Source organism: Carassius carassius, chromosome 17 (genome assembly GCF_963082965.1).
Source record: "Carassius carassius chromosome 17, fCarCar2.1, whole genome shotgun sequence".
NCBI classification, from domain to species: domain Eukaryota; kingdom Metazoa; phylum Chordata; class Actinopteri; order Cypriniformes; family Cyprinidae; genus Carassius; species Carassius carassius.
Genome location: NC_081771.1, coordinates 26,751,503 through 26,776,474, shown reverse-complemented (window position 1 = coordinate 26,776,474; position 24,972 = coordinate 26,751,503). Strand labels below are relative to the sequence as shown.

Sequence of the window (24,972 nt, the reverse complement as noted above, 5' to 3'; positions counted from 1 at the left end):
GTTCAAATATAAGTGTATACATTTTTTTATAAAGTTACACTAAAACCTTATTGTTATATAACATTTAAATCACATATAAATTCACTATTAAATTACATATAAATATTAATAGTTCTTGGTTCATGACCTTCATCAGCTCATTGCATTATACAGTTCAAACTGTATACAGTTCTGTACTGTTAGGGATATCTAATGTTAATGAGTTTTAACTCATGAATATTAATAAGAGTGGTGACTAATTCATGATCACTAGCTTATCAGCAGAACATGTTTTATCACTATATGCACTCAGGTGCAATCTAAGTGTAAACTGCAGGCAACTACAGAGCTAATAAAGGTATATTTTAATCTGAAATTAACTGTTTTGTGTTTTACTTGGAAACTATTTTCATGTAGATAATCTTTGTGTGGTTAATCTATAATTAAAGCCAATTGGTGTCTTATGAGTAATGCTGGTTACCTTTCAAGTGTTATGACAGTGATACATGATGCATTCTGCTTCGTTCTTCATAAGTGTGCATCTTCTTAGAGCAGACTAGAGACTAGAGTTATTTTTACCCTGGCTAGATGAGAGACTGCAGAACCACAGGGCGGGGGTGCACAGGCTGCCTGGAGTTTCATACAGGAGCGTCTGCGCAGAGGCTGGCAGCTGTGCTCTTGGGTACAGTGGGCATCTTGTGGAGCGTTTGGTGAAGCTGTGATTTTTTCATAGACTACCTTCTGTGGCAGGCACGGGCAAGGCCTGCGCCTCTTTGTTGTGAAAATGACTACAGCTCATCACCTCAGGATACCTGTATGGCTGGGGATCTGTTTGGCCCAGGTGTTATTGATCACATGCCAGGATGTCAAGATCGGTGAGTAACCTGTCTCATACTTCACTGACCTGACACAACAGGTGAAGAGCGGTACTCTGTATATCAGTATGCACAGCTGTAGTATTTGATGTAAATATATTAGAAGTGCTTAAAAGAGGTCAAATAAGTTAGATTTACCTTGTTTACCACTGAATAATCATACTCTGGCTTTTCATACAATGGCCTTTCTGACCTTCTTTTACTTTAATATCTGGGAAAACAAAGACCATGTCATGTTTTTTTGTTATAATTATTATTTTTTTAATTGCACTTAGACATTCAACTTTAGTGTCTGTGGAAATTATTTTTAGATTATTAAGAATATAATTGAATATGCTACATGTCTGATTTACATTTAGACTGTTTTGTCTGGACTGTTTAAAGTGGTTTGTTTGGTTTAAAAAAATATTTTAAAAAATCTAAACTAATCTATGTCTTTTTTTGTTTTTGTTTTTTACAAATCTGGTATAATTATGTAAATTATGCATGAAATATGGGTAGAGATAGGCTACTTATGATAACGTGTCCTGATTTGCTTTTTTCCCTCCTCACCTATTTTGAGTTTCTCCATATAAGCAGGTTACACCATTAAAGATAGTTTCATAACATGTATATGCACTTTTTATTCCTTAATATGTGAAGGAATTGGTCTCTCTACTTTAAAATTTAACACTTAATTAAATGTGCTACTTGCCGTTTCTTTGTAAGTATTTGTGAAATTTACTAGCAATGCCTGAGTGAAAATTGTTTGACCCTAAATGCTACACTAAGTTTTTTATTCAGTGTACTAGTTTAGGATGAACATAATGCTCAAAATGATAATTTCGAAGCCCAAAATTGAAACTCTGTCATCATTTGTTGTTTTAAACCCGTATGACTCAGTATCCATGCACTTACATTTTTGGAAAGCCCTCATTTAATGTTCCACAGAAGAAAGAAAGTCATACAGGTATGGAACAACGTTAGTGTGAGTAAATGATGACAGAATTTAACACACAACAGTAAAGATGTTGTTTTAGTCGCACTTATGTTATGAACAGCATTGAAAAGGATATGAGGTGGTGGAATAGCCACATTTCCAAAGCAAGTTAATGCTGTTGTAAAGAAAGACCTTCATACAGCATCACTTCCAACAAATTAGCACAATTTGAATTTCCAATTTATTAGTAAACTGGCAAGCTGAATTATCCTGATCTTCTGCTTTGTCGGATTATGTTGGAGACATAATTTCATGGCCTTGCAAGTAATGATGTGAGGTTTTCACGTACCAAAGCAGGCCATCAATTGTGGTCAAAACTTCTTCCCAAAAGAGATGCTAGACACACCCAATCATGTGGCAAATGCGTTCGCCTGAAATCAAGCTTGTTTTCACAATCACTTAAGTTAGTCACACTACAGATCAGTTGAAGTTACTGATCAGCATTGTTGGGTAGCTCAGCAGGAATTGATTCAGAGTCAAAATTTATATTGAATTCAAAACCTTTGCATAGTGAATTGAATCGATCACACTCTGATCAGAGTTTAAAGGGATGGTTTACCCAAAAAAGAAGATTCTGTCATCTTTTAATCATCCTCGAGTTGTTTTAAAATTCTTTGAGTTTCTTTCTTCTGTTAAAAGAAGATATAAAAGAAGTCTACAGAAAAAAAGAAGTCTGTCTATAAAAGAAGATATTTTGAAGTTGCCAGTGACTTCCATATGAAAAATAAAAACTGGCTACCGTCAACTTTTTGGTTACCAACATTCTTCAAAATATGTACTTTTGTGTTCATCAGAAGAAAGAAAATTTGCACTACTGCACATCAGTCTGGACAAATATACAGTACATAAAACAACGTGTGTGACCTTCTCACAGTAATTACCCCACATGGGGACACGCCATGACCCTTATGAGAGCCAGCTTGTAATGTTTTGTGGGGGGGGGGGGGGGGGGGATTGTTTTCACTAGCAGAGAAAATTGTTTGCTTTAATATGACAAATACAAAGTCCATTCTATACATGAAAATATAGTAAAAAAAAATGTACATTCCAAAGAGGATATTTTTGTTAAAACCTTCAGACAGAGGGCGTGCCTTTTTACTTTGACAGAAATAAAAGTTAGCTACAGTTTAAAGTTAAGCATAACCTATAATAGAGGCTGCTGTGGTTTCCCCAAAATAACACATGTGCTTTTCCACTAAATTGGTACTTACTTTCTTTTCAGAATAGTGCTTTATAAAGGCCAGTTTCAAACAGATGAATAGTAGCAGGTGTCCTGCTTCAGTGCCACTGACAATACTAAAAATAATGTACATTCAATATTATTTTGGACTCATTTAAGATGATGACTTTAGATATTGCTATGAAATAGTGAAGTTTCGACAGGAATTAAGCAGATTGAGTTGACTGGAGATTCCATCATGCTCACAAGACAAAGCATAATATTTAGCCATTATATTTTAAGGCCCATTTGCAAATTACATTTGGAAAAACTACTTCAAAACGATATGTTTCAGCATTCAGTAGTTGCTGTATTAGGGGTTGAATTTTCATGTCCTAATATAATTACTACTTTTTAAAAAAAAATTTATTTACAACCTCTAGAATGTTCAAAAGAAAAAATAAAGAGAAAATTTACTCAGTCTTCTTAATTGCTTGGAATGTTTTTTATGACATAATTTGGGCCTACTGAAACAATTACAGCTGTCACCAATGCCTTTGAGGAAAGAAGGGGCAACATATGTCTCCTAAAATAATTCTTACCTTGCATAAAGCTGTCTGCACTTCCACTGTGTCACTTTTCTGGAGCACTACATTAAAGGCTTTCAGATAGTAATGCACATAATTGCTTAAATACAGCAGTGGAAGCAATACTAACCAGCCCTCAGGATAGTCTCTGATGTGACAGACTTTGAGCAATAAGAACTGCTACATATATTTATCTGCCACTTCTGTCATGCTACAGCATCTAATCAAGAGTTATCACAGCATGGATCTGTCGCTCAGAACCAGAGACAAACACATCACAGACAACATGAGAGGTTCATCACAAAATGATGATCGGTATTCTGATGGATGACATCATGTAATTTAGTATGTAATACTATAATTATGTTAAAGTAAGTGGAAGTTCTTAAACATGCACTTTAACATTTAATATTTCCATATAGGCTTTATACGGAGAGACTGTCAGTAACCTCCTTTTTAAATATGCAATTTAATTTCTTTTTACAAAGTAGACAATGTTGTATCAAACAGAAACAGCAGGACAAGATAAGATATAAAAATGTAGTGATTTGTACTGTACTGTACAGACCACAGATACTCAAACCAGGGCCGCATGCCAAAGTTGGGCCCTGATGACCTATGATTTTGTCTGTCTTGCCATATTACAATAGCGAGGGGGGGAAACATGCCATTGAAGCATATATAAATGTTTTTGAGTGCATCCTCAATGAACTGAGTGAAAAATGGCTGAGGGCCTCCTGCTGCAGACCTTAATTATAGGGTGTGGCATATAATGTGATCACCAGCTGAGGGCAAGCAGAACTGGATGAAGGGTGGCCTTGCACTAGTTCTCATTTTTATACTTTGGCTTATAATTACAGTTACTTACATGTCCTGTTCAAGGGCATATTATGGGTCAGGCCAGTAGGTCCAGTGCTCTATTACGGGCCTTCATCTGAAGGTTTGCAGTGAACAGATGCTTGTTAGGTACTTTATACGCAAAGTTGATATACTGTAGACTGATATGTTGAACTGCTAACTGTTGCTGCAATGTGAAATAAATGAAAAAATTATATCCATTCCTAGCTCTCCCTCAACACTAAAATGTCTTCTGAACAACTTTGGTCTGCTTCTGATGTTTTATCTAATAACTTCATGGGATATTATTGTCTCTTCTGCAATATTTTACATAAATAGGGTGTCCATTATTTTAACACTGCGATTTTAATGTAACCATATTTGAATATTGTATCTAGCAGCAGAAAAGGGACTTCCTTTAAAAAATATTAGATTAGATTAAACATAGATTACGATAAAATTAGTTTAATCGTAATTCTTGGTTACTACTGCTGATAAATCATAGTAATTAAAACTAATGAAATAATGTGTGTTTTGAGATATCTATATGGTCTCTTGTTGCACATAGTCTCTGTAAACTAAATACAGGCTATGTGCCATTGAGACTGCTCTGTGCCAATTTTGGAGCAGGACCTTGTGCTAGAGGTGCAAAAATTTTACACCAGCTCTCCTTCAAACAACGGAAGAAACATTCAAGAGTCTAGCGTGATTGTTTACCTCGATGGCTGGTGGTAGCCTACCATCTACACAAAATATGTGGTGAGAATTACGGTTAGCTTGGTAAGTTTTTGTAGGGACTGTTAGCTGTAAGCAGCACACATTAAGATAAAGTTTATGAAGCAATATCTTGACAGTAAGTGTGAAGACTAGAGGGGTATTTTAGATTGAAAATATAAACACGAGCAAAGCTTGTGTACTGGGACAAAAAAAGTTTCTAACGCTAGACTGACCTCTACTGGCGGATTAAATGTGTACAGTAGCAGTGCTTTTCTGTTTTTGCCACAGTCACAAAAATAAAAACATTCTCACCTCACAAAAAGCTAACCGTACACAAAAACAAAACCCATAAAACAGCAAATAACCGATAAAGAATTTTTTCCTTGTTTTTGTAATGTTCATGTGATAATGGGGCTAATGTGGGTGCATGATAAGTGACTGATACTGTATATATTTATGTTTGTTTTCATTTTCATCTTTGAACAGAGGAGACGAAAAACTGTAAAGATGGTGATCAGAAGTATTCAGAAAACGAGATTTGGAAGCCAGAGCCGTGCAGACTGTGTGTATGTGATAAAGGCCAGGTAATCTGTGAGGAGATCCGCTGTGAGGATCTGAAGGGATGTGAAGAGCCCGTGATCCCGGAGGGAGAGTGCTGTCCTGTCTGCCCAACCTTCGCCAGCGCGCGTGGAAGGATCGGTGAGAGTAACACTCACGCTACAGCCGCTAGAGGGCAGACGTCAATTACATTCAGAAAGAGAGTTCATTTAGACGAGGAGGACTGATAGCTTATTATTTTTACATATTTATTATAATTTAGCCTGAATTAATTTAAACTCTATTTTGTGTTTCTTTTTCAGAAACAATTGCGTTTAAGGTATGTGATGCTTTTAAATGTTAGGCATACAGGTTAACCTTTTCAATGATTTTCATCTGCATGTTTTTTTTAAAGTAATTATTTGTTTTTGTTTTTTCAGGGCCAAAAAGGTGAACCTGGAGACATTCCTTATGTGAGTCTATAAGATTATGCTTCTGTTCATCATTCTTGCAATATTTTGCGACACATGTGAGAGTAAATCATCAGTGTTAATCATGTTATGTCATTAGTGGTAATAATGTTATAACATGTTATATATCTTGTTTTACAGATTTATACTATTTTATTAGTTTTAATTTATATATTTTATTCCTTTTTATAGATTGTGGGAGTACCTGGACGCCCAGGACCAATGGTGAAAAAAATAATGCGCACACATCTACCTCTAATCTTTTATTTTCCCCACAGAATCCCCATTCTTTGAAATGTCAATCAAAGTGAAGTCCATTATATTGTGTGTCACATCAAACAGGGTCCCTCAGGAGCAGATGGCCGACCAGGATATCCAGGAAGCAAAGGAAGACGAGTATGTGGCATCAACCAGTAGCCTCTATAGTAACTGATATTCTTTGATGTGGTTATTTCACCCCAGAAACACATTAAAGTTATGTACAAACAGTGGATTTGTATCTTTTCTATTGCATGGAATGTTCTGTTAATTATGGCTCATCAATGTTACTATGAGTGAATGCAGAGTCGTAATGTAGCAAATGTAGTTAAATTGTGACAATATAATATTTTTTTGTGAAGGGTGTCCCAGGTCCACCTGGTTTTGATGGAGAGCCTGGTGTCCCTGGCATGCCAGGTGAGCCCGGTCCTGCAGGCAATTCACTGCCTGGGGTGAGTAATATTATTTATTCATATTTTGCAAAACCACACAATCCAGCTATCTATAAGTTTATGGTAACAGCAAAGTGTGTCATGACTGTACTTTTTAATTTAATATTAAATTAATTTTATATTTTTACAGAGTCAGTTTGCTTCTCATATGGCCTCTGGATTCCAGGATGGGAAGCTCGGAATGTCTGCGATGGTCTCTGGAGCACCGGTAAAGATCTTTCCACAATTAGAAATTACTTTGCAATGAATATTTAGCTGGATAGATGTATAGACCCACTAAACAGAGATAAAATGTATTTGCTCTGATCAGGGTGAATCAGGACCAAGAGGTCATCCAGGCCCACCAGGTCCACCAGTAAGTTCTCTCAAGATTGGTGTTGTGTATATGCAATGAACTCCTTTCTTCATCTTGCAAGGTTTTTAGAATTTCCATTTTTATTCACTGTGTCACTCAGGGGCCAACAGGAGCACAAGGTGCGCCAGGAGATGCTGGTGATCCTGGACCTATGGTAAGACTAAAAATGTAGAGACGTTTCTAATGTGTAAAGTGTATGAGACATAGTCTGAAAAATACAGGTGAATATTTTAATTGTGCCTGTAGGTTTTCTAATATTCCTAAGAGAAACTGTCCATGCTGTGCAGTTAAAAAATGTCTGTGTACCGTACGATGCAATAAAGTTTTTTTTCTTTTTGTAGGGCTCTTTTGGTCCAAGGGGACCAGATGGTCCTCCTGGAAAACCTGGCCCAGATGTGAGTTGACCAAAACTTTGCCCAGTGATTTCATTATTTAATCATCATAGTGAAGCAGGACATTCAATATGGAGTCAAATGCTGTGAAGTCACATTTTACAGTGCTAATATAAGTAAGTTAAGTTTCCCTCTGCTTTTGAAAACACAAGCCTATTCCTCTCTTCAACAGGGTGAGCCTGGACTACCTGGAAATACAGGAGAAAAGGGATTCCCTGGCTCTCTAGTAAGACAATGCTGCTGTTTTCAGTCCTGTTTTTCAGTGATTCAAACTCAAAAAATAAACAGCAATACCTTTTAGTTCCTTCTAAATATGTGCAGAGATCTTTAAGATCTTTAAGATCTACTCCACCTGTTCAAACCGTTATAGGAGGGGTCATAATAAATGTACTTGTGCTTTGAATAGCCAAGATAAGAAAAAAAAAACCTTTTTTGACACCAGATTGTTGTCAATCTGGCATTTAACAGGATGGGCTAGATGAGCTATGTTAACCAATCAAACCCTGACATCTTGGTTTAATTTGTGAACAATGTAATATTTGACAATAATTATTTCCACAATCTTCTGGCAATGCAATCTTCTGTCACTGTAAAAGTCCACAAATGTTGGGAATGCTATTGAATGATGATTCCTGATCTAAATGGACTAAATACTAAAATACTCTTACTGATGAGAAGCTGATGTATAGGCTGTCAAGTGAAGTTGAGGAGTTCCAGACCACAGTGTCAAACAGACTTAAATACATATCAAAAGCTTTAATCAGAGTAGAACTCATTCATAATAATTACAAGATGAGATGACTCAAGCTGTACACAAGAAAGAACAAGTGAGCAGAGAAAAAAAATCTAACTGAAAGAGTGCAACTTAGACAATGGCAAATTAAACACAGATGTAAACATTGACTGATTAATTTGAGGGAGCTAAAGGCTCTTAACACAAACTACAAGACTCCATGGTGCCAGCTAGTGGTCCGCAGACTGAACTACTGTGCAGCTCTATCCTTAACACAAATGAAAACATCAGATGAATGGTGTTGATATGATATGATATGATATGATATGATATAATTAGTGCATCCTAACCAATGATGATTTGTTTCATAGGGTTCCAGAGGGTTTCCAGGATTACCAGGACAACCTGGGATGAAAGGTCAAATGGTGGGTTAGGCTAAAACTTCCTTCTCAAAACACTGATTAGTTTGCTATTCACTTTTTGCACTGGTCCCTAATCACTTCTTAATCTTTTTTAGTATCTATCATTCTAAAATGTACAAACCAAGTACATAATCATGTATTAAGTTTGCTTTGAGGACAGTTTCTGATGAATCCCATCCCCATTTTAGGGTCATGCAGGTCTGCAGGGTGCGAAAGGAGAACCAGGTGCAGTGGGGTCAAAGGTCAGAGACCACATATTTGAAGCCGATTCATGTAAATGGTTTCCTTGTGTCCCTGTGGTTTGATTGTCTTAGCAAATGCCACTTTCTTTTCATGATCAAAGGGAGAATCAGGAACTCCTGGTGGCATGGGACTTGTGGGTCCACAGGTATGGAGCACTTTGTGATTGCAATATTTCATTTACACTGATCTTTATTGGAGTTTTCAAAACCAAATTTTTTTGGATGCTTATATTGTACTTTAAAGGGACCGATCGGCATGCCTGGTGAGAGAGGACGCATCGGTCCAACAGGGCCTGTGGTAAGTGATTACTTTTACAAATTTTGCATTGGTGGTGTTATATATTCCATTAGTAAATCAAAATGTTTTCTGTTTGTAGGGAAAGCGTGGTCTTTCAGGAAACGTGGGAAAACCAGGTCCATTGGTATGTGTATAAGAGTAACCCCTCCACCAGTTCTACACATTCTACACATTCACTTCAGATGAAATACCTTGAAAGACATACACTAATGTTCAAAGGTCTGGGGATAATTCGATTATATTTATGCTTTTCAAAAAAGGTCTCTAATGCTCACCAATGCTGCATTTATTTGATAAAAATTCAGTAAAACAATAATTTTGTGAAATATATATATATATATATATATATAGAATTGTATTCCTGTTATGTCAATTTATATGAATTTTCAGCATCCATTATTCCATTCTTCAGTGTCAAATAATCCTTTAGAAATCACTCTAAAAGACCGATTTCTTATTTTAATCAATACTGATTTTTTTTTTTTTTTTTTTTGAAAACACAATGCATGTTTTTCAGGATTCTTTGATGAATAGGAAGTTCAAAAGAACAACATTTATTGAAAACAGAAATCTTTTGTACTTTTACAAAATACATTTTAGAAATCTTTTACATCACTTTTAATCAATTTAATGCATCCTGACTGAATAAAGTGTTAAATTTAAGGTAAAAAAAATCTTACTGACCCCAAACATTTGAAAGGTAGTACATATCGGACATTATATTCAAATATGTGGAGTATGTTCTATTAATAAAGACTGATATGTTATTTAACCTTACACTTATATCATTTACAGGGCCCGATGGGTATTGCTGGATCCCCAGGATTTCCTGGTGGCCCAGGCATGAAGGTATGTCTGATTCATGGTTACTGCATGAACCTGTTATGCAAATTGTCACACCTTTAAGTTTTTGATACATTATTATAGTTTTTATTTAAAAAGGAGTTATGGCAACACAAAAAATACAAAAAGTGAGGAATCAAGCACACTCTTTTTAAACATCGCACAGGGTGAAGCAGGACCCACAGGCCCACGAGGTACCAGCGGACCTCAAGGCTCGAGAGGAGAACCAGGCCGGCAAGGTTCACCTGGACAGCAGGGCAACCAGGTACATTCTCACATGTCCTGTTATTTAGAAATGGGCTATTATTTGTGTATTGAATGGTCTCAATAATATTGATGCTATTTTTAGGGACCATCGGGAACAGATGGCTCTCCTGGAGTTAAAGGACCACCAGTAAGTTCCTCATCAAAGAATGCAACTTAACATGCTGTTTATTGCACATGAATTGCTCATCAAAATCAGAATTTCAAGTGTAATATTGCTATTGTTGCTCATTCTTCGGATTATGGTTTTGAAGAAACCAATACTTCTTAATCTGTTCATTGTAGGGCATCCCAGGTGTGCAAGGCCCTGTTGGACTGAATGGACAGCCTGGCCCACCTGGATCTCAAGGATCAACTGGACTTCCAGGGGCCAAGGGCCAAGTGGTAATGACAAAGTGTGCAAATTGTAATATTATAACCATGGTGGAACTCACTTTTTCTGCTTTATGTGTATTAGAGGTGGAGCACTTGATATATAGCTTACATATACTGTACTCATTCATATATTTCATGTATGTCAAAGGGTGACCTAGGCTTCCCTGGTTTTAAAGGAGAATCTGGAGCTAAAGGAGAACCTGTAAGTATTGACAACATTCAGGTGCCTTAAAATAATTTTCTCATAATTGACAGAAATAAGGCCATCAAAACATTCATCCAATGATAAAATGGTATATCATCTGTTGTAGGGCTCACCTGGTGTTCAAGGAGAAATGGGGCTGATGGGAGAAGAAGGAAAGCGAGGCCCAAGAGGAGACACAGGGGCCATTGGACCCCCAGGCCCAGCTGGAGAAAGAGTGAGTGCCATTATATTATTGTGAATAACTAACATGTGAGTCTTCATATTCAGTGTGACTATTGCAGGGTGTTTTCTTCTGTGACATCTTTACTAGTTTGTTCAATACAATAATATTTAATGTTTTATATTTTTCAAGGGAGCTCCAGGTAACCGCGGGTTCCCGGGAGCTGATGGTTTGCCAGGTCAAAAGGTTAGAAACATACTAAATAGTGGTCAATAGGGTTTTAAAGGCACCTAAAATTACCAGCAATGCCACCACATATCTACTTTAAAATAATACTACAGCATTTATTAATCTTAGTTCATGTTAATCTCAGCAATTACTACATTTTAAAACTGAATGTTGTATCTTGTTAACATTAGGTAATGCACTGTAAACTGACATGAATTTTTTATTTACTAACTTTAACAAAATGATGTAAAAATGAATTGCTCATTGGAAGTTTATGTAGTTAATGTATTAACTAATGTTAACAAATGAGATCAAAATGATAAATTTGTTTGCTCAAGGTCATTCCTTACACATACTGTGTCCTCTCTGAAATGTCTGCAGGGAGCACAGGGTGAACGTGGTGTCCCAGGCTCATCGGGACCTAAAGGTGCAATTGGAGACCCTGGACGACCTGGGGAAACAGGAATTACGGGGGCGAGGGTTAGTAAAATGAATATTCAGTATATTTGTATTCTGTATGTTATCTATTGTTTTAGACATTATGTAGCACTCTGCAGCATACCTCCATATGTGCCATGCTGTTATATCATAATTATCAGTGACTTGTTTGTACTTTGTTTCTTTGCTCCATCAGTAGTGCATGCTATTGTTGGTACTTTTATTTTGCTCAGATGGTTTTGAGTCCACATTATTTAAAGCGTTCACTTACTGTATTATGTGTCATGTCTCTTTAGGGCTTAACTGGCATTCTTGGAATGCAAGGTGCAGAGGGGAAGATAGGCCCACAGGTAATACATGAACTTTTCGCTTGATTTAATCTAATTGTTGCTTCCTATTATATAACTTCTTAAAACAGGTTTTTAAATTCCTCAGTTTGTAGTCCTTTTTGAACCAGTGGTTCCACTGGGAATCTCTTTAAAAAAAATAGATGAACTAAACACATGTAAACTCGCATCCTTCTGGAATTAACTTTCTGGATTGGCCTACTGTAATGGCTGAATAGTTCTGCCATCTCACTTTCTAATAAGAGTGGTGTTTTTTTACTTAGGGAGCACCAGGAGATGATGGGAATCCAGGTACAGCTGGGTCTACAGGAACAAGGGGTGCAGCAGGACCCATGGGTTTGCCCGGACCTAAAGGCTTCAGTGTAACTCCCTGTTATATCTATATTTATAAAAGAGCCATAAGATGATATTCTAAATATTAGTAACATGTCAACACTATATATATCTCATAACACTTTCAGAGCAAAGAGTATATCAGAGTGATTCTTCTGTTAGAGGGACTTTCTGTCTCCGAATGAATATGCTTTTTAATATTTAGAACAACAATTTGGGCTTGTCAACTATTCTGACATTTTAACTTCCCCTTTAAATGTTAAAATCATTAAGCCTTTTTTAAGAAATCATATTCACTATAAGAAATTATATATATATATATATATATATATATATATATATATATATATATATATATATATATATATATATATTCTGCAATGGTTTGTGGCTAGTAGATGCATACAATGATGGAGTAGTCTTTAATTATAATCCACAAAGTAAACACAAGGAATCAAAGAGCAGGGAAGCACAACATGTTGACACAACTAATAAGCACACAAAGGACCAGGGAGAACACAGGACTTAAATGAACGGAGACAAACAAGATAATTCATAAACACAGGTGGAAATGAATGAACTAATCAGAACACAGGAAAACTAGGTCACAGGCAGATAGCCCTTTGAAGGATGATGAAGACCACTAACAAGATCTTTATTTAAGAATGTCCTAAATGTTTTAATACAGATTAAACATTATTTGTAGATGTGTAAAAAAGTGGGGGAGACGTGGCCTAGTGGTTAGAGAGTTTGACTCCTAACCCTAGGGTTGTGGGTCTGAATCTCGGGCTGGCAATATCACAACTTAGGTGCCCTTAGGCATCGAACCCCCAACAGCTCTAGGTGTGTGTGTACACTTTGGATGAGTAAAAGCAGAGCACAAATTCTGAGTATGTCACGTAATGTCACGTCACTTAAAAGTGCATGTAATGGATGAATTATCCATTAATATTATAGTAAACATGTTCAACTACAAATAATCCATAATATAAAGAGAGAGTCTATAAAGATTACTTTTATAATGACATTTTTATGGGTAGTGAGTTACCTTTATCTTGTTTTTACCTATTATGAATTTTAATTTTTTTTTTATATTCAGGGTGATCCAGGAAAAGCAGGAGAGACAGGATCACCAGGAGCTTCAGGACAAAGAGTTAGTGCAATTATTGTTGTGGCAACCTTAAAACATACTGTAATTTTTCACAACAAACAATTATAAATGTCATTCTCTTTTTGCGTAAATGCTTCTGTTGTAGTATTTCAGATGGCCTGTCAGTGCTGGTATTGTATAGTGTAGTGATTTAAAAGTCAAGTCAATCATTATGATTTGATATGATGGTTATGATTCCTCTAGGGACCTAATGGAAAAGATGGAGAAGAAGGTCCAGCGGGAACAACAGGACCTCCGGTGAGTCTTCCAATTAATAATTTATGTCAAATTTGTGGCTATTTACATCTTCTGTATATTTTGGTTGGTTGATTTCTCAGCTATCTCAGCTACCTTAGGTAACACCTCTGAGTGGTACAGTATTAAGAGGAGGAGCTTGCAAAATACGGTTGGGTTTATTGTATTTCTTTTCAGGGAGTAGCAGGAAAGAGAGGAGAACAGGGACCTCCTGGACTAAATGGCTTCCAAGTATGTTCTTTTTTTTCAGTTATGGTTCCAGTCGGAGATGATTTTAAACATGGCCCTCACTGTCCACACAGTCAATGTTTAACTGCTTTTAAAGGGGTCATACTTTGAGAAAGATTCCTTGATATTTTCATATAAATACGTTTGATGTACTAACAGCAGGTTGTAGGCCTCAAAACGTCCTCCCTAGTCCAAATCATGCAAAACCAGTTTGTTGTGAAAACCCAGGATTTTTTGACTAACAATACACATAGACCTTAGGGACACAAATAGAATATTAAATTAAATATTTTACATATCTGTACGTAAATTTGATATGATTTATTCCTGGAAGAGCTACATATTTATTATGCTAAAATTGTAGGGTTTGCCTGGACCCCCAGGCCCACCTGGAGAGTCAGGAAAACCAGGTGATGAGGTGAGTTCATAATTTCTTTGTGCTTTTTTTTACCTGATTGCTGTATTCTGTTTACTGTGTGTCATTTCTGCTAGTGAGAAAGAATACAAACTGACTGAGGATGGGAATTAATAAAGAACCTTATGACATTTGTTTTTTACCCTCAGGGTATCCATGGAGAGGCTGGTGGTGCAGGGCAGACTGGTCCAAGGGTGAGCCTATTGTGCTTAGAATTCAGTGTATCAGTGCACAGCTTTTAGAAATCCACATAAGCAATCTCCCGGTGAATTTATCCGCCGTAGGGTGAACGTGGAACCCCAGGAGAGAGAGGTGAACCTGGTCCTAATGGGTTACCAGGACATAAAGGAAGCCCAGGAACCCCTGGACCTGACGGTCCCAAGGTTAGAGCCAGATTTTTACTCAACATCAACAGCTGCATGGCTCTATGCATGCATTTTGCTCCTAAAAGATGACTGAATAACACCACTTATGTAACTGTACCAAATTAAAGGAATACATTAACTGAAAACTTTTACCATGGTAAAAAAAACTTTATTGTAGTTTTGTGTACAACAACATCATGATAATCTTGGCTGTGCAGGGTAAACCAGGTCCAGCTGGAATTGTTGGAGAACCAGGACCACCAGGCCTACAGGGCATGCCAGGAGAGAGAGGAATAACTGGATCAGCCGGACCTAAGGGAGAAAGTGTGAGTGTGGCTCTGAGAGATGAAAGAAAACGGGTCTGCTTAATCAAAGGCTTTGGCACATGTCAAACATTTGCACATGCATAACAATCCCAGTATAGATTTTAGTTTAATTCCTTGCAAACAGTGCAACAATATTGCATATATTAAATGCCTTGGTGGGTAAAGCTCTGTGAGGCGTGACGGTTGACATTTACTGGATGCCTCCTAATATCCTCAGGCAGGAAGTTAATATTCTCTAATATTATCCATGAAACATTTTCTGTGTGGCACTGTGAAGTAGAGAAGGAAACCAGACCTGTAACACATCAAGAATGTGTTCTGTTATTAAAGAATTCTCTGTTATTCTTTTTCTTATTGATTTGTTTAAATATTCTATATCTGTTTTCTCAGGGTGCAATGGGTAACAGAGGGGCAGAAGGGGCGGCTGGCAACGATGGGGCTCGAGTGAGTGAGACAGAGCCATTATAAACTAGATGAAATTGAGCCTAACAGTCAATCATTCTGAATTCAAAAATATCCACATTCAAATGTATTATCCATTTCTTAATACAGCAGAAGTTATAAAGACACTAAATAAAATGTCATCGATATCTGTAGGGATTACCTGGTCCTGTTGGACCTGTTGGACCAGTTGGTCCACCCGGGGAGAAGGTTTGATTTGTTTTTTGTTTATTACTTTTTTTTAAATTGATATAGCTAAGTGGTAAATTGATTGCCTCATAGTTTTTTTTTAACCAAAATACTAAGACTTCGATGTTTCTTTTGTTTCTTAAAAGAACTGATTAAAAAGTACATTTTACAGCTGTTGTTACTTAGATATACTGTACTCAGAACTGATTGTTCAATTACAGGGAGAACAAGGCCCACGAGGCCCTGCTGGATCTCCAGGCTCTAGAGCGATGGCTGTGAGTAGAGCAGTTTAGCAGGAGAAATCCTGACCTTTTATGTTTGTTGAAGTTCTTTTTTTCATGTGGTTTACAATTCTATTGTTGTATTGTGTTTTAGGGCTCACCTGGTGAGCCAGGTCCTACTGGTCCAGTTGGGTTCGCTGGACCTCCCGTAAGTGCATCCATCCACTTATCCATCCATATATTTTTTTAAATAATACGGTAAGAGTTGTAAATATTGCCATGCTTTTGTGCTAGGGTCCTGATGGTCAGCCTGGAGTTAAAGGTGAAACTGGAGAGGAAGGTGCAAAGGGAGAGGCTGGGTCTCCAGGGCCTCGAGGAATGGCAGGAAAACCTGGACCACAGGTGAGCAAAGCAATTGATACATGATCAAAGACAATAATATTTTATCAAAGTGACAGTAAAGATTGGTACAAAAATTATATTTCCAATAAATATTGTTTTATTATCATAAAAAGTATTCATCAAAGAATCGTTATATATATATATATATATATATATATATATATATATATATATATATATATATATATAACCATGATATATATAAAACACAACTTTTAAATCATAGTGTGTATATGTATAGACTATATTGCTATATATATATAAACATAGTGGGTTTTTTTTAGGGAGTGGTTGGAATTACTGGCCTCAAAGGTGGCAGAGGAACTCAAGGAGCAGCTGTAAGTTCCAAAAATCAAAGTATCAAAATCATTCTTTATCAACTTGGACACATCCACAAATGCTACTTATTCAATCTTCTTACTTCTTTTCTTCCCTACGTTTGCGGAATCCTCTTTGGTTTCTTCTTTTTGTAAAAGGGTCCCAGTGGTTTCCCAGGATCCCCAGGAGGTGTCGGCCCACCAGGCTCTGCTGTGAGTGATTCCCTAATACAGATTTAACCCACAAAGCAGTGCTTAAAAGCTGGTCCTTTAAATAGTATTTGCAATGTACTGCAAATACAATAAAACAATAAAACATATACTGACTCTTACACTGGTATTATTTTCAGGGTCCAGTTGGTGAGCCTGGTCCTATCGGAGCTCCAGGTAAAGAGGGCCCATCTGGACTTATGGGAGAACCTGGAGGTCCTGGCCGCCAGGGGGAGCGTGGAAACCCTGGACCTGTGGGTAGCCCTGGAGACAAAGGTGAACCAGGAGAAGACGGACTGCCAGTATGTTATACCTTATTACTCAAATTAAAATTTTTGCAGGATGGTTTTTGGATTGTCATTCATATATTAAAAAAATGTACATCCTACAGAATTAAAATTAAATCATTTTAATACTATTTCAATCATGACAACTCACAGAAGATTTTAGCATGTTGATGGATATGACAGTGTTAATGTATTTGGTCTTGGTGAAATAGATCTGCTCACTGCTGCTGAAATGCTGCTGCTGTTGGTTATTTAAAACATACTGCTGCTGCACAAATAACATATAAAATAACCCATAGCAGATCTATACAGGCGGAGCTGGGGAAGGTGGAGGGTTTCAGAGAAACTCTGAAAGCACGCTGCAGGAATCTCAAGTGAATGTTAGCCAGCCATATAAATGCAAGGCAGTAAGCTCATTGGCTGCGTATGCAGCATGAACCAATCAGTTAAATTAACATCCAGTCAGCCTGAGCCATCTACAGTTTTATGACTTAACTATATATATCTAAAACTCATATTTTTCTTTAACTTAACATAGGGCCCAGATGGGCCACCAGGACCTGCTGGAACTCCAGGACAGAGGGGACTTGTGGGTCTTCCTGGAATGAGAGGAGAGCGTGGTTTGGCTGGCCTTCCTGGACCTGCGGTAGGTCACCATTTCAACCTTCTTGTCATTAAAGCAAATATTTCGAAATTTTTCTTTTTAGAATTACATTTCTCAGCCTCTAGTTAGTTGGTTGGTTAATTAGTCAAAGATGATGATAATGTCTCACAGATGCCTAAAGTTAACTTCTTTGACTCCTCATCCCATCTGTTTGGTTTTTTTAAGGGTCAACCAGGAAAAGCTGGCACCCCAGGTCCTCAAGGAACCAAAGGTGCTGCTGGACCAGTTGGTTTGCCTGGAGCAGCTGGACCCAGAGGAGATGCAGGCCCAGAGGTGTGATATGTTAGGGTGAAAAACACACAGTCAAGATGATTGATTACCATATACAAAACATTATCTTTGTGAATTTGTTCTTAAATTAGGGTTTGGCTGGAGCTGATGGAATTCAAGGAGCTGATGGCATCATTGGACCCAGAGTACGATCTTATTCATCATTTGACATAGTCTTATTAAAAATTGTCTAACCAAATAGGACAAAGTTCAATTGACATGTTAACTTGCTTTCAGGGTGACAGAGGAGACCCGGGACCAGAGGGTCTTGCAGGTGGTCAGGGATCACCGGGAACCCCAGGACCTGTCGGAACATCTGGAGGTCCAGGACAGAGAGGAGATAAGGTTTATTTCCCGTATCATTGCAGATACTTCACAGCAGATTGGTGTTTAATAAATGTATTTTTAAAAGCATGTAGACTGATATTTTTTTTGCCTAATGTAATGTAACAAATGTAATGTATTTGAAATAGCTGTGCTGTATTTGTATTTTACTCAATTTTTATTGGTTGACAGGGTTCAAGAGGTCCACCTGGTTCTGATGGTCAAGCGGGAACCAGAGGGAAAAAAGTAAGTCTGCATATTTACATATTGATACTGGTAACTTTATAATTTTCATATATAAAATACAATTGAATGATAGCAAATTAGACATGCACATAAATTAAAACAACTCTGAATTCGCACAATAGAAATGTTTTAAAAAAGAAAATCTGTTATCTAATGACAAGTCAATTTGTGGAAATAAAACAAGGGGAACCTACAACTTGAGTTTATCAACCAAGCATACATTTCTTCTTATCAACCTCAGGGGCCACAAGGACCAATGGGAGATAAAGGTGACAAAGGAGATGTGGGTGAGAGAGGTCAGAAGGGCCATCGTGGCTTCACTGGACTCCATGGGCTTCCTGGAAGTTCAGTATGTATAATGCACAATATGTCACCTGTCACACATTACAGTAACTACCTTCTGATAATCATCTGTCAATCAATTCCCTCCAGGGTGCTCCAGGGGATGATGGTGCTATAGGAATCATTGGACCAAGTGGGCAAAGAGTGGGCAACATATTCAAATATCACTCCAATTTGAATTATCAAAGCACCAGCAATATACATGCATGTTGAACAGAATTTAATACTGAACATGTCATTATTAGGGACCCCCTGGCCCTGTTGGTCCAGCAGGAAAAGAAGGAGATATGGGTCCACCTGGAGCAATGGGGGCTCCTGGAACTCGAGGTTCCCCGGGTGATATTGGACCTGAGGTGAGGCATGAGATTATGTCATTTTATGCATTTTATGTATGAGATTGGATCTTCTTGCTGAAACCAGTCTAAGGAAGTTTGCTGGTCTTTGCTGGACTAGAGAGGTTTGGGCATTTTTCTCATGTGACCAGCTGAACAGTTTTTTGTCCATACTGAGAAACCAGCTAAACTAGTTGAAAACCAACCAAAATCGCAAATGACTTCAGCTGGACTGAGCATTCAATCACTGTCTTGAATGCACCAAAAAATCTACAATTTATAAAGTGTTTTCATTTCACTTTTGATAATTGAAAGTTATCCTGCCTTAATGACTAATAATCAGATACACTTTGTACTTCATGACTCATAATTGTGATTAATTACAAGATGCTGCTAATGTGTTCAGATGCTTCAATGCTAAAATTCTGCATAAACCGTATTCACCCGTCTGTCTGTAGGGACCACCTGGAGAACCCGGCCCAGCTGGACCCCCAGGTCCCCCTGGCCCCCCTACAGCGGCAGTGGAGGACCTTTTTGGAACAAACTTTGACCTTGATGTCGAATTCGAGCCAGAGGAACCTCCACCTCCCCCGCCAGAGTTCAACAAGGATGAGGCAAGGCCCAATAACGGATCTGATGCAGTTCGGGTCGACAGTGAGGTTCACTTGTCTCTGAAGAGCTTGGGAAGTCAGCTGGACAGCATGCGCAGTCCTGATGGCACTCGCCAATATCCTGCCCGCACATGTCAGAACCTGAAGCAGTGCTATCCTCTGAAGAAGAGTGGTGAGTGACACAAACCGACATGGCAGTTCAGAAGTAGCTCTGAATGCTTTAGTTTTACTGACCCTGATCAGGTACAGCTTGAACTGGTATACCTTGGTTTTCATTTATGATATATCTCTGTAGAAAATTCTATAATTATTTATTTCACCCTCTTGACATTCCAAACCCAAATTACTTAATTTTGTAGAAAAAAAGGAGAAATTTCATCAAAAAAGTCATCCACTCTTATGACTCATGCTACATTTTTAAAGTGTTCTGAAGTGATATATACGTCAAACCTGACATGGTGCATCTTGACATGCTGTATTTCAATGATTTATGGACATTGATTTTAATTTTGCCCTGTTCCAAGCTCTTGTATGGCTTCAGAATGCTTGTAATATAACACACCATGCTTCATCATGTTTTGCAGTAACCCAAACTTTCTTTTAAAAAAGAAGAAGATAATTCTACCTGATAAAAAGGAAAAACTTCATGTTTTGAATGCAAAGTGCATTTTCTCATTGCACTGGCAGATTTAGTTAACTAGTTTTAAGTGTGGGAAAAAAATTCGGGTAAAAATAAACAAATAAACAAGACAAAATACAGTTTTATTCAAAATACATTCCCTGAAAAAGTTTTAATACAATTTTTATTTTTTCTTTAATTTTTATTTTTTATCTCAGGTACATTTATTTTGTTCAAAGGATGTTTAAATATTTGACTGAAAAACTTGTATAAACTTTTATGGTGGCTTTTTATACAATTTTTAGAGCTCCTGTTGCCAAAACACTTGTATAGTAAGAAAAAGAGCCAATAACTTATTCTGTGTTCCACAGAAGAAAAAAAAGATCAAATAGGTTTGGAATAACAAGAGAAAAACATATGGTAATATTAAAACTAGAACTTACAACATAATAAAATAATTATGATTATTTACTTATCTACTCATTATTTATAAGAATATATATTCACAGTTTTACAAATATCGCATTAAACATTTTTATTTTTTTTTACATCAATGTCCTTAACACTTTTGTTGTGACAACGTTACAACTATATTTTGGAAAGAGTTTGTGGCCCCGTTTCTTTTCTTTCCTTTTTTTTTTTAGGTATTTTGTATATGTGTGTGTATAAATAATCATGAATAAAGAAAACACTGGAACTGAATATTACAGGCTTTAACCATAATCTAATTGTAGATGGGTTTAAACACCTTTTTCTATCATCTCGTTTCTTTAATTAACACAGTTATGGAACACCAGCAGGCATTGTGTAAGAAAGTAATCTCCTGGCCATAAACAAAATTTGTAAAAACAGTTAAGAGTCAGTGCATTAAAAACTGTGATCCTTAGCAGAAATAAACAAGAATTGCCTTAATTGCATTGTAGAAAGACAGAACCACATCTAATGAATAAAAAAATGTTATGTTGTATCTGACAGGAAATGCCTGCATGATTCCCAATTCCCTTGTCAGGCATAAAACAAATCGTAAACAAGCTTGTACTACCTATATTTGTAAACTGATGGGCAGTCATCTGCCAGTGAGCTGAAACTAAACCTGGATAATGACACATATCACTTGAATTAGCCTACACCAAAGATTTAATCACCAATATTTAAAATCCATGAATCCAAATATCCATATATGTAGAGAAAAACCACACAAGAGTTAGAATCCAGTGTGAGATACATGATATAATCAAAAATAATGATTTTTCTTAATGCCAGTATATATATGAGGATCAAGTATAACTTCTTTTCCCAATGTATTACAGGTGAGTACTGGATAGATCCAAACGAGGGCAGCCCTAGAGATGCCATCCAAGTGTACTGTAACATGGAAATGGGGGAGACTTGTATATCTGCCAACCCTGCCAGCATCCCACGAAAGAACTGGTGGACTTCAAGCTCCAACATACCAAAACCAGTCTGGTTTGGAGCAACCATGAACCGGGGAACTAAGGTTAATATGATTACAATGATGACCATTTCAGTTAAAAAAGAAAAATAGAGAGGAAATTACAAATAAAGTTCAAAATGTTGTCCTGTATTCCTGTACAAATACAATATGTTGTTAAATTTACTGTATAACCTGACCTTTTATTATTCCTCTTCAGTTCACTTATGGAAACAAAGAGACACCAGCTAACGTTGTCTCTGTCCAGTTGAGATTTCTCCGTCTGCTATCAAAAGAAGCAGCACAGAGCGTCACCTATCACTGCAAAAACAGCGTGGCCTATAAAGATGAGAAGAACAGCAATCTGAAGAAGGCTTTAGTCCTAAAGACTTCTGATGGACAGGACATCAAGGCATATCACAACAACAACAACCGTATGAAGTACAGAGTCATAGAGGACGGCTGCTCTGTATGTTCAGATTTTTGACTTTATATCGTTTGACAACATTTATTATTTACATAAAATGGGAATTAGTTTTGGGGTGTCTACTTTGCAAATTGTATGACTGTAGTAGTTCATCTACTATCGAGGTACACTTTAAAAAGTAATCTACCTTACATTAAAGCTTGTGAAGGGAGTATCATTTTAAAAATGTATTTTACAAAAAAGAAAACGTATTTTCATTAGGTCTCAATCGAGACTTTTGAATGTTTTTGAAAGAAGTGTTGTATGCTCACCAAGCCTGCATTTATTTGATCAAAAAATACAATATAAACAGTAAAACTGTGAAGTAATATTAAAATGCTGCCAATGAAAAACAACCTCACTGTTGTTCCTCTTTGTTCCTCCCACCAGAAACCCAACGGTGAATGGGGCAAGACGGTCTTTGAGTACCGCACACAAAGACTTTCACAGCTGCCCATCATGGACTTGGCTCCAGTGGACATAGGTGGCAAAGATCAGGAGTTTGGCATTGATATCGGTCATGTGTGCTTCTCATGAAACCAGGATAAAAGCAGCATCATTTGGACTTGAGCACTCTGCCAGTACAGTATTTATTGTCGAACACCGTCTGTAAGGGCCTTGAGGAATGTCTGACCTTTATTTCATGATTATTCATGATGGTTTCCACAAGCCTGTGGTGTACGAGTGCATGAAAGACTATATGGACCATCTAATTTATACTTTATACGCCAGGTGTTAATTAAATTGTTTAAAAACATTGATTGAAAATAACTGAAAAAGTCATGTTTTATAAATTTTTTATGGTGCCTTGCCTGTCTAATCTAGATATGGTTTTGAAGATGTTGTTCTCTAAAAAAATCACAATCATTTCAAGTGGATTTTGAAGGTCAAGTGGAGGGATGAGAGAGATGAGTTTGTTTGTGTTGTATTAAAGTGGGATAATTATTCAGGACAGAATATCTGCATTTAATTCCCCAGCAGTTCTCAGTTTTTTTTGTTGATAGCAAACTGTTGGATGGATGATTCATTTAAACTTAATTTTTAATGAGAACTCACACAGAAACCAATGCTGGTCTCATTAAAAGCCTCAGTAGCCCATTACACAGGACAAAGAAAAGTTAAATTAAACATTTGTATTCCTTTTCAACAGACCTCTACTGATTTTTACCATGAACAAATGTCTTAAAACAAGAACTGTTTTCTGTTAGTAGAGTTTGTGGATGTTAAAAAAGGACAAAGCTAATATAGTGTGCTATCAGTTTTCATTTATTTACCATCAAAGAGCAAGTGATACGCATTTAACAAATATTAAAACATCCATCAATGAAAATAAAAAGGATCTGAACATCTGCAAATATAAACCTCAGCAGTGATCTTGCTGAACATATGAAAGACCCACCAGTTTTTGATTTTATTTCAAGGCATTTATTAGCCCTCGAAAGAATACATATTTGAATTTAAAGAGTCTATATTGGGCAAAACTCTAGAAAATTCTAGAAAGTGGTTTCTTTCACTTAAGATTAACAATTTCTGTTATAAGATTAAGAAATTAAAATACACAAATCATAAAATGTATGTACAATCTGCTGATGTTATCATATAAAAATAGAAATGACCTCTACAGACCTTCTTAAGGGTCCTGCTACCTTTCTTTCAAACTCAATTCAAAATCAAATATTTAATGTGACATTTTTTTGAGGGTTTTGTGGTCAAGAATCACAGCATATACAAAAATGTCTTTCCAAAATCAGCATCGGCTGTCCACCTGATCCGGGGCAAACACCGTCCCCTCTAGAGTCAGTCCCATTTGGAACCCCTCCTATGCGAAACAAATGCAAAAAATAAACAAAACTGTGAGTTCAATATAAACACACAACAAGGTGACTGACGAAGCTAAATTAAGGTTTAGACAACAGTATATAATAACTTATATAATACAACCCGAATTCCGGAAAAGTTGGGACGTTTTTTAAATTTTAATAAAATGAAAACTAAAAGACTTTCAAATCACATGAGCCAATATTTTATTCACAATAGAACATAGATAACATAGCAAATGTTTAAACTGAGAAAGTTTACAATTTTATGCACAAAATGAGCTCATTTCAATTTTGATTTCTGCTACAGGTCTCAAAATAGTTGGGACGGGGCATGTTTACCATGGTGTAGCATCTCCTTTTCTTTTCAAAACAGTTTGAAGACGTCTGGGCATTGAGGCTATGAGTTGCTGGAGTTTTGCTGTTGGAATTTGGTCCCATTCTTGCCTTATATAGATTTCCAGCTGCTGAAGAGTTTGTGGTCGTCTTTGACGTATTTTTCGTTTAATGATGCGCCAAATGTTCTCTATAGGTGAAAGATCTGGACTGCAGGCAGGC

At 36.9% G+C, this 24,972-nt stretch overlaps 2 protein-coding genes across 4 annotated transcripts in view; one reads left to right on the top strand and one right to left on the bottom strand.

The window, feature by feature from the left end:
* The first annotated feature begins 650 nt into the window (after positions 1–650).
* On the top strand, positions 651–23,791 carry col5a2b (collagen, type V, alpha 2b). Its single transcript, XM_059497831.1, has 53 exons — positions 651–854; positions 5,620–5,832; positions 5,994–6,010; positions 6,111–6,143; positions 6,483–6,536; positions 6,761–6,850; positions 6,981–7,058; positions 7,161–7,205; positions 7,306–7,359; positions 7,547–7,600; positions 7,770–7,823; positions 8,702–8,755; positions 8,941–8,994; positions 9,096–9,140; positions 9,239–9,292; positions 9,372–9,416; positions 10,088–10,141; positions 10,302–10,400; positions 10,485–10,529; positions 10,685–10,783; positions 10,923–10,976; positions 11,086–11,193; positions 11,332–11,385; positions 11,749–11,847; positions 12,102–12,155; positions 12,416–12,514; positions 13,585–13,638; positions 13,840–13,893; positions 14,068–14,121; positions 14,483–14,536; positions 14,683–14,727; positions 14,818–14,916; positions 15,117–15,224; positions 15,615–15,668; positions 15,822–15,875; positions 16,076–16,129; positions 16,230–16,283; positions 16,370–16,477; positions 16,762–16,815; positions 16,954–17,007; positions 17,145–17,306; positions 17,830–17,937; positions 18,121–18,228; positions 18,318–18,371; positions 18,463–18,570; positions 18,742–18,795; positions 19,037–19,144; positions 19,228–19,281; positions 19,383–19,490; positions 19,928–20,252; positions 22,010–22,197; positions 22,352–22,600; positions 22,988–23,791. Exons 1-53 carry the CDS (start codon positions 764–766, stop codon positions 23,132–23,134), a joined length of 4,473 nt encoding a protein of 1,490 aa, XP_059353814.1. The 5' UTR covers positions 651–763; the 3' UTR covers positions 23,135–23,791.
* Positions 23,792–23,842: 51 nt separating this feature from the next.
* LOC132161441 (PTB domain-containing engulfment adapter protein 1-like) overlaps positions 23,843–24,972 on the bottom strand; it is a 73,169-nt gene continuing 72,039 nt past the window's right edge. For all 3 annotated transcript variants that reach the window (XM_059571497.1, XM_059571496.1, XM_059571498.1), the window contains one exon: positions 23,843–24,416. In XM_059571497.1, coding sequence (XP_059427480.1) covers positions 24,345–24,416 — 72 coding nt within the window. In that variant the 3' untranslated portion in view covers positions 23,843–24,344. The remainder of the gene's footprint in view (positions 24,417–24,972) is intronic.